General features: G+C 44.6%; 1 protein-coding gene across 1 annotated transcript in view; it reads left to right on the top strand.

Moving 5' to 3' along the window:
• The window catches only part of BTBD7 (BTB domain containing 7), an 86228-nt gene that overhangs the window by 58467 nt on the left and 13719 nt on the right, over positions 1–14042 (top strand). The window contains 3 exon segments of the mRNA XM_048485256.1: positions 7701–7909; positions 11966–12041; positions 13767–13927. Of these exon segments, the coding sequence (XP_048341213.1) occupies positions 7701–7909; positions 11966–12041; positions 13767–13927 (446 nt within the window).

Genomic DNA, 14042 nt, shown 5'->3' with positions numbered 1-14042 from the left:
CCAGATCAGAGTGCACCTGCTCTTAGCCACTACGCCACTGCTGCTCCTACAATAAAGTACAAGTCAAAAACATTTAAATGTAAACTACCAAATAGCTTGTAAACACAGCTCAACAGATAAAGCTAGGCAGAGTAAGATGTGCTCTGGGGGGAGAAGTAGAAAATGGACAAAGCAACCTTCATACCACCCCCACACTGCCAAACCTAGGTAAATAAAAAGGTTTAACCTGGGGCTGAAAAGGCGGTCAGGCATCACATGGGTTTCGCTGATGGTGGAATATTCCATAGATGAGGAACACTACAGAAAAGGCCCTCTCTCTGGTAGCAGTCTACCTCAATCTGAAGGTGGGGCACTAAGAGAAAAACATGAGCAAGTAACATGAGTATGTATATAGTAGTGGTGAAAAAAAGTGCCATCAAGTTGTAGCCAACTTATGGCAACCCTGTAGGGATTTCAAGACATGAGAGTTCAGAGTTGGTTTGCCATTGCCTGCCTCTGTGTAGTGACCCCGGATTTCCTTGGTTGTCTCCCATCCAACTAACTACAGCTGGCCATGCTCAGCTTCTAAGAACTGATGAAGTTGGACTAGCCTTGGCTATTCAGATCAGGGGAATACATAATAGAAAGCAGTCCTTTTGAGCAACCTGACCCCAAACCGGTATATTGTGAACTGTCCTGAGCTCTAGAAAGAATAAACATGTCAATCAATATTTTAAAATATATAAACATCAGTTTTAATTGTGCCCTCTTGTGAATAGATAACCACTTGAAGAACAGGAGAGAGAGGTTTCTGGTAATATTTAATTTGTTCCAGTCTAGCTGCAGCATTCTGAACCAATTGGAATTTCCAGACATTCTTTAAAGGCAGTCGCCCATGTGGCGCATTGTGTAATTAAATGTGGGCAGATCCTATTGATTATGGCATGACTGCAACTGGTGCACCAGCCAAACCCAGGCCTCTGGTGCTAAGTACTACAAAGAACACATGGGCTTCATCTGTAAGCCCAGATCTCATAGCACCACCAGGATGCAAATCTGCTGTTTCAGAAGGAGGAATTCATCACCAGCGAGAACGGGTTATTTTGTTAAATGAATCAGCATTTCAATGGACCAGCCGGACCCCAACCTTTTGTCTGTAAGGAGCTTCAGTTTGGTCCCCATCCAACCTGTCTGTGAAAAAGTTCAGAAAATCCACAGGCTCGTCCGCTTGAAAAGGACTATGTTCTCACCCTGGTGATTCTTCACCCCAGATCTCTAGGTGACCTTTCCCACTGATTTCATGAAGAGGTTAAATAAGTTGTGAGACCACATGGAACCTTACAGAACCTCTTATCAGAAAGGTCTGAATTATGGTCCTTCAGTGCGATCTTATGAACAGCTTGGCAGATAGAAATTGAACTACCAAAGTATAGTTATCCACCATTGCAGTCATGGAAAAACACTGTAGTTGATTGTATTGAAAGTGGAGGTCCAGAAGAGTGAACAGGGACTTATTGATAGGACATCTAATTCAGGTTCAGCCATAAAATAGTTTGGGAGCCAAATTGAAATGCATCTGGGTGATCTGTTTGTCCAGGGAGTTGTATCGTCACCGCTTTCCCAAAACCCTTGCCCTCAAAAGGAAAAATTTGCTAATGACCAATAATGGTGCAGTGATGGGTTCTTCAGGAAGGACCTCATGATGACCACCTCAAGATGGGTTGACTGTCTTCTCTTTGAACATACCATTCACAACTCCCAGACTTAACTGGGCAGTGTCCTAGAATGGGCAATGGTCAAGCATTAATGTGGTAGACTGGTCCCTGTTATCAAGCAGTTTGTCTTGAAGTTGAAGTTACTATGGGCTAATCTGATCTTTGTTAACATAGTATTGTTGACATCTATAGTATTTCCTCACTTGAGTTTAGTCCTCCCTATCACGAGATTTCTGTCACCCTCATTGAAGTCATCTGTCAACTTCTGCCACATTTTCCTCAGCTTTTCAGTAAATGGACAGTGGACAGGAAGAGGGCATTTGGGAATGGTCATGTAAACCACCCAGATCATCTCCAAATTTGAGAAATGAACCAGGGCAATAGCAAGATGCTTACCATATCTTTTGGACACTCGAAGAGAACGCCACTTTTGCGAAGTTACAAGGGAACCATAAGTTCAAACCTCCCCAAGTAAAGATCAGTTCTTTGCTGTGAAGTAGTAGAGATTTCCGTTGTTATCAAACATTCGACTTAGTGTCGTAGAGAAACCAAACCAGGAGCACGAATTGTACTGTGAGTGGAAAATGAGATGATTTGGCACATTCCTTTGAACACACACAGAAAGATAGACTCAGCATGAGTGTTGAAGTCTCCTACAACAAAAATGTTCAAGACCACTACTTGGATTGGAAGAATGGCAGTGGTAGACTACTGGACTCTACTCGCGTGTTTTCAACATCAGTCTTCATATGGGGCCAGGTTGACAGACAGATGGAGGAGCCATGTGGCATAGTGGTTAAGTTCTTGCACTGCCACTCACACGGTCAGGAGTTCGAGCCTCCTGTGGGTCAGGTATCCTGGCAGCTGACTTATGGTCAACTCAGCCATCTATCCATTCCTTGGTTGGTAAATCAGTACCTAGCACACAGCTAGGGGGTAAAGAATAGCCGGAGAAAGCAATAGCAAACTACCCCACAAAAACGTCTTGCCTATGAAATCACTGCTTGCAGTGGTACCCCAGGGTGGAACACGACTGAAGGGGAAGCTTTACCTTTTTTTTTTTGACAGACAGATATGTCATCATATTTTGTAGCTTTGCACAAATGCAGATTTTCCTGCTGTTAGCATACAACTCCAGCTGAAGTCGTCTTCCTAAGCAACTTTGTAGGTGGTGTGACCTAGCAGAGAATAAAATTAATTCGGATTGCAATTGTTGTCAAATAAACATTCAGAGCAGTGGAGAGATTTCATATTTGAGTGCTGTTTCAAGAACGGCTGGCTTGTCCCTTTTAAACAAAAGTGATATTTTCATCTTCAGAGTTCTCAAAGATCTTGGGAATTCTGATTAAATTTGCCTGCACATATGATGTTTTTTATTGCCAGCTTGCACACAATTGTATTGGAATTATGCAGAGCGAGGATCATCACGTGAGAGTGGATGTCGCATCGTGCCTTTGTGATGAAAATTCATGTATCTTGTTTAGAAATGTTAATCCGTTCTTCAGACATAACTAGAACAAATCTGTCTAGTGCCTGCTGGCCTCTTATCACGCTTGTTCTTCTGATATATTCCCCTTGTAGTAGAAAGGATTTTAGAGCAGTGATTTAGGTACTATAGAATAGCTGTCGTAGATCTTTTTCATGCAGAGTTAGTACAGAGTAATGTTTAGTGTTGGGCTATATAATTTAGGACAGCCCAGTTCAAGTGTCAGTTCCGCCACGACCTTCACTGGATGGCTTTGGACCAGTTGCATCCAGTCAACCCAATTTTCTTTGCAGGGTAGGGAGGATGACTTTTTTCCTTTCTGAAAGCATTTTGAGTGGGAGGAAGTAGGCCATGTACTAGGGCAGGGGTGGCCAACCTATGGTGCTCCAGATGTTCATGGACTACAATCCCCATCAGTCCCTGCCAGCATGGCCAATCTCCAGATGTTCATGGACTACAATCCCCATCAGTCCCTGCCAGCATGGCCAATCTCCAGATGTTCATGGGCTACAATCCCATGCCAGCATGGCCAATTGGCCATGCTGGCAAGGGCTGATGGGAATTGTAGTCCATGAACATCTGGAGCACCATAGGTTGGCCACCCCTGTACTAGGGGGACCGGTTCATCACAAACCTTCAGGACCTAACCATAAACCTGAAACTAAAATTGAACACAGTGTAAATCATTTTTACGGGCTCTTTTGTGTGCTACAGTATATATCAAGTCACAAACCTGGACTGGAAGTGTGAACAGTGACAGCCTCTGACATTATCCCTGTATCTGATTTTGAAATTACCTTTTTGTCTTTTTCAGTTTAGTTTGGTCAGCCCAGACTGCCTTACTTATGGTGCAAATGAAATGGCGTGTTTTAAACGACGTTTTGCAAGGTCTAGTGCCTCACTGGCCTCCCGTATTTAAGGTTAGACAGGACCTGAAACAGTAGTCAGGATCTCAGACTTTAATATCTGATGGAGGTTTTTTCCCAGTATCTCTCTATAGTCTGTTGTTCCAATGATTCCTCTTCAGAGAAGGATGTGAGAGCAAAGCAATATATTGTATCTCTAGAAGGGGAAGTACTTGTGTAATTCTTTCCCAGGTGGAAGGGTTGATTCCACTCTGGAATTTTATAGATCAGGATTACAGCCCAATCCAGGTGGGTGGGAGTGAACCACGATCTGGAAGCAGCACATACTCATGCTATCCTGCTTGCACGCTCCACTGGTGGGGGAGGGCACAGCTCCGCGGCTCCCCAACCAGGAAGAGCCAAGTTGCACTGGCCTAAAGGAGTACACCAACTGGGGACTGGCGTGGGGTGTTTCTAGGGGTGAAGCCAACGTTAGTCAGCTTCCAGCTGGCTTTTGGCCTGGGAACACCCTTGGTGCAGGCCTCCAACTTACACCACCCAAAAAGGTGGCATAAGTCTGTTTTCTCAAATGAGGTGACGCGTTGAGCAAGATTTTTGAGGCCCTCGGGACTGCTTCCAATTTGAACAGACAGAGCTGAGCGAGTGGGGCTGGTGGATGACTAATGGTCTGACTCTATACGCAGCAGCTTCATTTGCTCCCAGCCAGCAAGATGTGAATTTTGAAAAGGCCTATCAAATAATGGACTTTTGTGCAAGTGGCGGCATAGGATTATAAACCGTTCTCATACGATATCAGATGCACTTGGTCCTTCGCTTTGTTAAAAAACTCTGCCAGTCCTTAGCAGAGTAAAAAAACGCAGCAGAGTTTTTAAAAAAGGGAATGATCCTTTATTAGGATTTTGGTTATGAAAAGTTAGGCTACAAAATATATACAACAAAAAGGAAGACAAAATATAATCATGCACAAAAGGCACGAGCTTGCAAACAAGCTTACATAATAATCAAACAAAAAAACAGCATCACCAACTCAGCATAAGAATAAAAAGAGCAAAGGAAGGAGGACAGGAGTGGATTAAGAGGCATTCAAAGCTACACCATTATATGCAACCAAGGAAGGTGACCCCCAGTTAACCTATTAACAGCTCACCTGCCCTGCATTAACAGAAACAACCAAGTAATGCAGCTATCTTGCTCCTGTAGGAAGAATCACAAGGAATGCCAAATATTCTAACAGCTATTGTCTATCATATTTCTCCTTTGTTGTCAGGGGGATTGTATCTAGGTGATGGAGAGGCATTCCTACCTCACTGTAACTGCTTAACACTACCAACCAAATGCTGTTAAAATATGTAACCAGCCTGCTATGTGTTACTTCTGCCATCTGGGGCATTCTTTCCTTGATCTTTACTTTATGACTTCACATGCTTTGTAGGTAGCTAGGCTCTCCCCTGACCCCATGAGAAAGGGAGTCATATCCATTGTGTCATGAGGCAAGAAGCCAAGGGGCTTTCCCTGACTATCTGCCCCTGACCTTGGGGCTCCTCAGCTCCAGGGACTGTTTTTCACAGATTCTTGGAAACTCGGGAGGGGGGACTTGCCGGGAATAAAGAGGGTAGTGAAAGCCAGGTTGCCCCAGAACTGGCTTTGCCAGGCTTCTGTACTCTGACGCTTCTCAATAAACGCTTCTGATCAACTATACAGAGTTTGTTTATTGGCTTAAAGTTTGAGACTTAACGTTTGTGCAGTGGCTTAACCTGTCTAGAACATAATCTCTGTGGAACAAGGAGACTCTGATCTTTCTGGGTTCATAAGCATCTCTGTGCTTCCTGACCTCAGTCATGCCAGCCGTAGTGCACTGGTTGGAAGCAGAGAAACAGAAGATGCATGCCATGTTCCAAGTCAGGGTGATGCTTACAAGCAGCATGTTGTGTTAGTGATCCAAATCACAATACACTTGGCAGTCTGTTTCAAGCAGACTTGATCAGCTAGGCTGAGAATGGAAGAACGGCGTCTCTCGCTTTTTCCAGGGATGAAACAAACGTATAAGTGGGCTTCTCCAAAAATCCCGAAAGCCAGGCAATTTTGCAAGCCCTGTGGGAAATGTCTAAAATATTTACATTGCCTTTTTCACTCCATAGGGTATTTTGGAAAATTTCACTAAATAACAACATGCTGCCTGCTCAGAGTTATACCACCCAGATGTTTTTTTCCCACTGACAGATTATACTAATGGGGAACCCCCAAGGAACAGCAAGGAAAGGAAATCCTATCTCTACAACATATACCCCTCTTTGTCAGTGTTCCATTGTGGTTGCTATGGCAACCCAAAATAACACCCAAACTCTGGCAGGTTTTTTGTAAACTCTGCAGTTGTTGTCACTATTACATTGCTCTAGAGTATCAGTTTTACCCTCAGATGGAGGGGCGGGTAACATAGTTGGATTTTTCTGCAAATCTGCGGTCTTCCCCCTCATGCTGGGGTAGTCTTGGCTGGCACCACTGCACAGATTTCACTGTTTACATGGGAGCCAGCCAGCAGTTGTGGAATTAGTATAGTAATTGCTTTGTCTTTAATAAAATGGTCTCTCTTTCCCGTCTCCCCCCCCCCAATTGGTACGTCTCCAGCAGAGTCACTGTTTTAAAGTAGTTCAGAGACCGTTTTTCCAGTTATCGTACCTTATTTCTAACGTCGTGGAAGCAAAGACCACAGTGCCGCCTATTTATCTGAATCATGCTGGGAAATCCAAACCAAGATAGCCAATATATTAAAACCACCGATGGTCGATTTTGATATCCAGAATCACTGTGTATTTGGGATATTTGTGCCCGAAATGCACGTGTAATTAAAAAGCTTTCAAAACGTTTAAAATGTTAACTGCTGAAGTACAGCTCCGCTGATCGTAATTGCATTTGACATAATTCCAAGAAGCCTTAATTGGAGCTGGGGTGGACAAGAACGTTTAAAATGAGCCAAGACATCGTAGATATTTGAGATAATCGTAGCTCACTCTGTTGGCTCAATCTAAACCTAAAGCTCACTGCAGAGCGTAATTTCGTTAATTCTACTGGTATGGCTCTTGGTTGCCAGTACCCGGCCTGGTAATTTATTAAACTTGTATTGGAAAATGTGCTGCTTGGCAGACGCGGAAGCAGAAGTGCAGTCTGTAGTTAAGTTTAATTTATGCTGAACAGCGGTTTTAAATAATGCAAACCCCAATTGTCTGTGTGGAACCTTAACACATCTGTAATAGCACACTGAGGAACAATAGCTCAGAATGAGTAATGCCGTCCAAGTTCAATTGGACTGTTTCGCTTAACAGATATTGCGTAATATAGAGCTGAGACAGATCTTTGCCAAGATGCCAGAGAGCTGCTGCCAGCCAGGAATTTACACTACCGGGCGACGTAGATCACCATTGATCTGACTCCGTTCAGACGTAGCCGCAAATCATTTGCCACTGTTTTGGACAAATCATCGGGGTCTTGTGATGGAATTTTACACCCCATCCACAGCAGTGTTGAATGACGTTTAGGCCTTTGGTTGTCAGATCTTTTTGTAACCTTCCACATTGCAGGAACCTCTGCCAAATTACGTGTTCTCTGTTCACTCCCGAAGCGCTGAATGTTAATGACTGGTGTTCTGCTTCTTTGCAGGTTGTGAGGATATTATCGCAGAGAGCATCTCTCTAGACACCTTAATTGCCATTCTCAAGTGGAGTTCTCAGCCATACGGCTCCAAGTGGGTTCACCGCCAAGCGCTCCATTTCCTCTGTGAGGAGTTTACCCAAGTTATGACTTCAGACGTCTTTTATGAGCTCTGCAAAGATCACCTGCAAACTGCTATCCAGTCTGATTACTTACAGGTAATTTATCTTCCATCGTCTCCGTAGTCAAAATTGAGATGGATTGGTGCCCTGAACCCAAGCTTCAATAATCTCTGCCTCTCACAGAGCAGGAACATGTTGATTTTCAAATTTTAACTGGGGACAAAAAAGCCAGAATGAGTGTGTACAGAGTGGGTTCGTTCTCTTTTTATTCTGGCACTAGCGCTAAAGCCCATTTTAAATTAAAATAACATGGGCTCAAGAACGTGAGGAGGGAGGGTGGGGGACCCCCCCTCCTCTTCCCTCCAGGAGAGCAGCCCATATTGTTTAGGAGAAGGAAGGCTCCTGGGTTGGCAGAAGGTGGGCGGAGACGGGATGGAATGTCGTGAGTCCTTCACACCCATTGGCTGGGGGTTCGTCGTCGGACATTCCATCCCTTCGGCAATTATGTATAAGGATATGTACACACAGCCCTGAAGCAGAGGTAGTGATTAAGGAGAAGACTCTGCTTTTTTGGCCCATAACCCAACCCAAACTAGCAGTTTAAGTTATTTCTTGAGAGCCTAATAATAGTTTAGAAGTCGTTGCAAATTATTTTAAGTGAAACTTTTCTAGGCTTAATTTTTGCCTTGCCTGTTTCAGAAGTTTATGGAAATTATATAGTAGTTCTCATGCTAAAGTCATGCGTCATGGAAGAAAAAGTAAGTGAGGCTCGTCATTTTCAATGCATTTGTAACTGTTCGACAAACAAAACGAGTACGTTTTATTCCAACCAATCCAATTATCCCTTTTCTCCTTACATTTTTCCTACAATTTTAATGAATGCTGAAAGTTTTCTGCTGATTGTTTTTACCTCACATCAAAGAAACAGCTTCATATTTTCCAAAATATCCTTGTATATTTTTCCACTAAATGTACTGAGAGAACTGAGAAATTAATTTGTACAGTGGACTTATTTTACATGTATGGAAATGTCAGAAGACTTAACTGGGCATTCTTGATTAGAATGTGGAAGAACTGAGGGAGGAATGGGTCAGCGTGGTGTAGTGGTTAAGCAGCGTGGTGTAGTGGTTAAGAAGAAGAGCTTGGATTTATATCCCCCCTTTCTCTCCTGTAGGAGACTCAAAGGGGCTTACAATCTCCTTGCCCTTCCCCCCCTCACAACAGATACCCTATGAGGTGGGTGGGACTGAGAGAGCTCCAAAAAGCTGTGACTAGCCCAAGGTGACCCAGCTGGCGTGTGTGGGAGTACACAGGCTAATCTGAACTCCCCAGATAAGCCTCCACAGCTCAAGCGGCAGAGTGGGGAATCAAACCCAGTTCCTCCAGATAAGAATGCATCACTGCTCTTAACCACTATGCCACTGCTGCTCTTTTGACCCATCCCATGTCCTTTGACCCATCCCAGAGCAGGTGGATTCTAATCTGGAGAACCAGGTTTGATTCCCCACTCCTCCACCTGAGTGGCAGAGGCTTATCTGGTGAACCAGAGGTGTTTCCGCACTCCTACATTCCTTCTGGGTGACCTTGGGCTAGTCCAGGGGTAGGGAACCTGCGGCTCTCCAGGTGTTCAGGAACTACAATTCCCATCAGCCCCTACCAGCATGGCCAATTGGCCATGCTGACAGAAGAAGCTTGATGGGAATTATGAGACCCTGAATTTATCTGGGAAACTAATCCTGGGATTCCCCTCTGAAACCCAATCTAAGAACTCTCTCAGCCTCACCTACCTCACAAGGTGTCTGTTGTGGGGAGAGGAAGGGAAAGGAGTTTGTAAGCCCCTTTGAGTCTCCTTACAGGAGAGAAAGGTGGGGTATAAATCCAAATTATTACTACTACTACTACTACTACTACTACTACTACTACTACTACTACTACTACTACTACTACTCTTGCATTCAAGGCAGTATGAAGCAAAATATGTCTCCCCGAGTATTTTTGCATGCTTAACTTATTTTGCACTTATTTATTTAAATATTTATATTATTTATGATCTTAAGGAGATGGAAAGGGCCTCTTACTTTGCATTTCCTGAATAATGTGGATTTAGGGAAGTGATTCTTTTTTTCTAACAGCAGTCGCTTTTTGTGTAACTCTAAATTCAGCTGAAGCTAAGAAACTAGTTTAATGAATCTTCCACTTGCTGTGGAATTCAGCATGTGAGAGGAACACACTGTGAAGGTTAGGAGTTGGTTTCCAAAATAGATTGTTTTTTCTTGTCTAAGAAAGTGTTCTTCTCTGGGTACATACTAGTTTGGAAAGAAGTAGCATGTAAACCATGCAGTTGTGGATGAGCCAGTGGAAATTCCCGCATGCAATCTTGCTTTTGCACAGAGAGCAACTCTGTTATGCAGATCAGCACTTGGGCAGCAGTGGTTCCAGCTTCTCTGGATGTTTGTTCTCATTCTGTCGATCCGTGCTTGGGGGTCTGGCCTCATATCAGTTTTCCAGTTGTGACAAATCATCACTCTGTCGACCTGGTCTTGCATCCCAAGTTACACAAGCACGGCATGGCTCTCAGGAGGAGAGAAGCAGCACCCCCACAGAGGCATCCTGCGATGCCCTCTGAAATTCGGAAAAGGCAGAGAACCGTGGGATGGAGGAATCCCTGACAATCACCCCCTTTTTGCACACGAAGTGGTTAGTGAAGAAAAGAAATGGGTGTCTTTGCCACATTCCTTTTCCCATTGTAGCTCCCTGGATCCCCAAACACCCTGTAGCTGTTGGCAGAAGGAGCCTTGGGGTGTGGTATGAGGGTCTGCAGCTAAAAGATACATGGGCAGAATTCCCCGCTCCCCTCCAAATCTTTGGCCATTGGAACAAGAGCTCAGGTGAGGCTTGTCTGTGGCTTGTCCCCTTCTTCTACCAGTTCTCCAGCTGCATTCCACAAAATTCCCAGAGGGCTCCCCTCCACCTGGGCAGATGAACAGCTTTACTTCCCCAAATTCATTCCGTGACGCTAAGGTCCAACTCAGTATTTGCCATCCAGGTCTTTTTTTTTCCTCCTAAAACTTTCAGGACTGTTTATTTTCCCCTTTCATTATATTAAGTATTATACCCAGCGGGGAGGGAGGGTGGCAAACACAAATACTAGATCAGGGGTCTGCAACTTGCGGCTCTCCAGATATTCATGGACTACAGTTCCCATCAGCCAGGAAGTGGCCCACTTGGTGGCGAGGGCTGATAGGGATTGTATGATCCATGAACTATCAGAAGAGCCGCAGGTTCTGAACCCCTAATCTGAGCTAAAAGGTGGTCCAGGAAATGGAGCACTAATTCACAGATCTGTCCTCTTTATCCTGGACAGGGTATGATGATCTCTGAAGAAGCAGACTCCAGCCACCCAAAGATTCATTCTTTCACTTGCCCATGCCCGGGGTGGGGGGGTCATCTCCAAACTGGCCCTCCAGATGTTCATGGACTACAGTTCCCATCAGCCAGTTGGCCATGGTGGCAGGGGTTGATGGGAATTGTAATCCATGAACCTCTGGAGAGCCGCAGGTTGCAGACCCCTGTACTAGATTTCTTATGATAAAAGATTCAGTTGTTGGGAGTTCTGCCTGGATCACATCAATTGGAATCTAGAATGTCCTTCTTTGAGGGGAAGGAGGACCAGGTTAACTTTTCTATGGGAAGAATACAATTAAGAGCTCAAGAATGAAAACCTCCCTAGTCACATTTTTAAAAGGTATTGCGGCACTTGTATAATGAATTATCACTGACAACATTTTGTATCGGCGAGTGACCCAAATATTCAGATACGTGTAAGAAATTGTGTACAAAATGATGCACTGATTAGATTGAGTTGAAAGCTGGCTGAGTCTAAAAGCCCACGTATCATCATTGGAAATAGACTCTAGGGATGTCCTTTCAGGAAACTACGATAGGATTGAGCATCTCTGTCATAGTTTTCCTGCTGGTTTTCCCTCTTTTCAGAAAGTCTGCGAAGAGTAGTACATTAAATGCTGTTTGCACGGCAGAGACTTGATTTGCTGTAACAGTGTTGGTTTGAGAACCATGTGCACATTAAGCGATTATTGTACGTTACCCTGAACTGAGCATTCTCAGTCACTAGCTTGCATGTTTTTCCACTAGGCAAGCGAGCAAGATGTGCTGAAGTACCTTATTAAATGGGGAGAGCATCAGTTGATGAAAAGAATAGCAGACCGAGGTAAGTCCTCCTTAATAAGCGTGTCTAATTTTAGTGAATAAACTGGTACTCTTTAAAAAGTTTGACATGGATCCTCCACTGTGAATTTATACACTTCATGGGAAACTGCCTTTCTGCACGCCATCTAGCTCAGTCTTGTCGGTTCTGTCTGGCAAGGTCACAAGCGGAGCTCTTTCCAACTCTTATCCCTGATACTGTTTACAAAGAAAAGAAACGGAAGTCGGCCGGAATTGATCCTGAGGCCTTTTTGCATTTGCTGGGCCCCAGTGGACTGAATGGGAGTTGTCCTGGCTGTTCTTTTTAGCCTTTCTGCACTTAAGCAGACGTTGGGGTTACTCATTCCTATCCTTCCGTCTGCCTGGGCCTCTAAACTTGTCTCCCAATTTGGACATTCCTAGCAGAAAGGAGAGCACCAGTGTTCACCCAGGGCTCCTCTGCTCCTAAGAACCACTCAGTTCATCTCCATACATGTCAGTGCCTTGTGCCCCCAGAGAGGGAAACTGTGGAAGTTGCCTGTCTGCTCCACTCAAGTTAATGGGGAAGCCTATTTTAAGTGCATCCCTGAGACTGGGAAACTGGGGAATTTTTTTTTTGTGACACATCTTGAAAAGCTTGTGTTTCAGAGTGGTTGACAGTGTCCCTGGAGGCATCTAGATAAATATAACACCTGTTTGTAGGTCATGTGCTGTCAAGTTGCAACTAATTTGTGGCAAACTCCATAGGGTTTTCAAGGCAAGAGGTGGTTTGCCATTGCCTGCCTCCACGAGACAGCCCTGGACTTCCTTGGAGGTCTCCCATCCAAGTACTAACCAGGGCCAACCCTGCTTACCTTCCGAGATCTGATGAGATCAGGCTAGCCTGGGCCACCCAGGTCAGGAACATAACATCTTCCACACTGCTAAACATGCTTCATTCGATTTAAGCATCTAAATATATGCTTAACATGCGAAATATGCTTAACATGAATTTGGGTTTTTCAATTTTGACTGTTTAGCTGGGGACACCCAAGCAATGTTTCATTATTATGTTTGTGATGCAACTTAATATTGATCCACCCTCCCACATGACACTTGATTGGTGTGTACCATGTGGAGGGATGGGGGGATAATCCAATAGGATTAGCGAAGAGGGGAGGGAAGGGGAGGGAGGGGTGGCATGCAAGGGAGGGGAAGGGGACCCAGCATCTATCTGGACATGGCCCACCCACCCTATTGGAGGGAGGGGGAGGGGTGGCATGCAAGGGAGGGGAAGGAGGGGGCCCGGCATCTGGATATGACCTACCCACCCTAGCAGAGGGGTGGCATGCAAAGGAGAGGAGGGAGCGGGTACATACATGACAGGTGCAGTGTTGAGGGCAATGTTAACATTTTTGAGGCTGAGTTGACCCCCCTGGTCATACCAGTGTCTCTCCTAAGCCTACAGTAGGTTTTTCCTCCTAGAAAAATGGCTATAATTTTTGGTAGATACTGGAAAAGAAAGTCCTGCAGGCAGCCCTAGATCATGGGCTTTCCTTGGGCATTCACGATTGATGTCTCAGATAAGTAGATTTGGGATAGATACCTTTCTGAGGAATGTTGGATGTTGGCTTTTTCAAACACCAGTGGGACAAGCTAGTTTTAAAGTAATAATGCTGAAGTATCTTAATGACATCTCTCCCTTGTTGCAGCAGAAACGCCGAGTTGTTATGAATAAGCATGTGGATTGAATGGTTTGTTTTTCTGACAGAGCCCAACTTGCTGAGTGGCACAGCTCACAGCGTGAACAAGCGAGGTATAAAAAGGCGAGACCTTGATATCGAAGAGCTCAAAGAGATCCTGTCTCCTCTTCTGCCTTTTGTCCGCATCGAACATATTTTGCCCATGCACAGCGAAGTGCTGACGGATTCCGTAAGTCTCTCGCTCGGCTTACTTAGAACATATGCACGTTATAAAGTGCGTATAAAGATCCTGCCTCTGTTAACATTTTAGGGACCTCTTGTTAGTTTTTGAAGTTGCTAACATT

The sequence above is a fragment of the Sphaerodactylus townsendi genome, linkage group LG02, assembly GCF_021028975.2.
Source record: "Sphaerodactylus townsendi isolate TG3544 linkage group LG02, MPM_Stown_v2.3, whole genome shotgun sequence".
NCBI lineage: Eukaryota > Metazoa > Chordata > Lepidosauria > Squamata > Sphaerodactylidae > Sphaerodactylus > Sphaerodactylus townsendi.
Note: the sequence above shows the minus strand (reverse complement) of the source record. Positions and strands in the feature narration are given on the sequence as shown.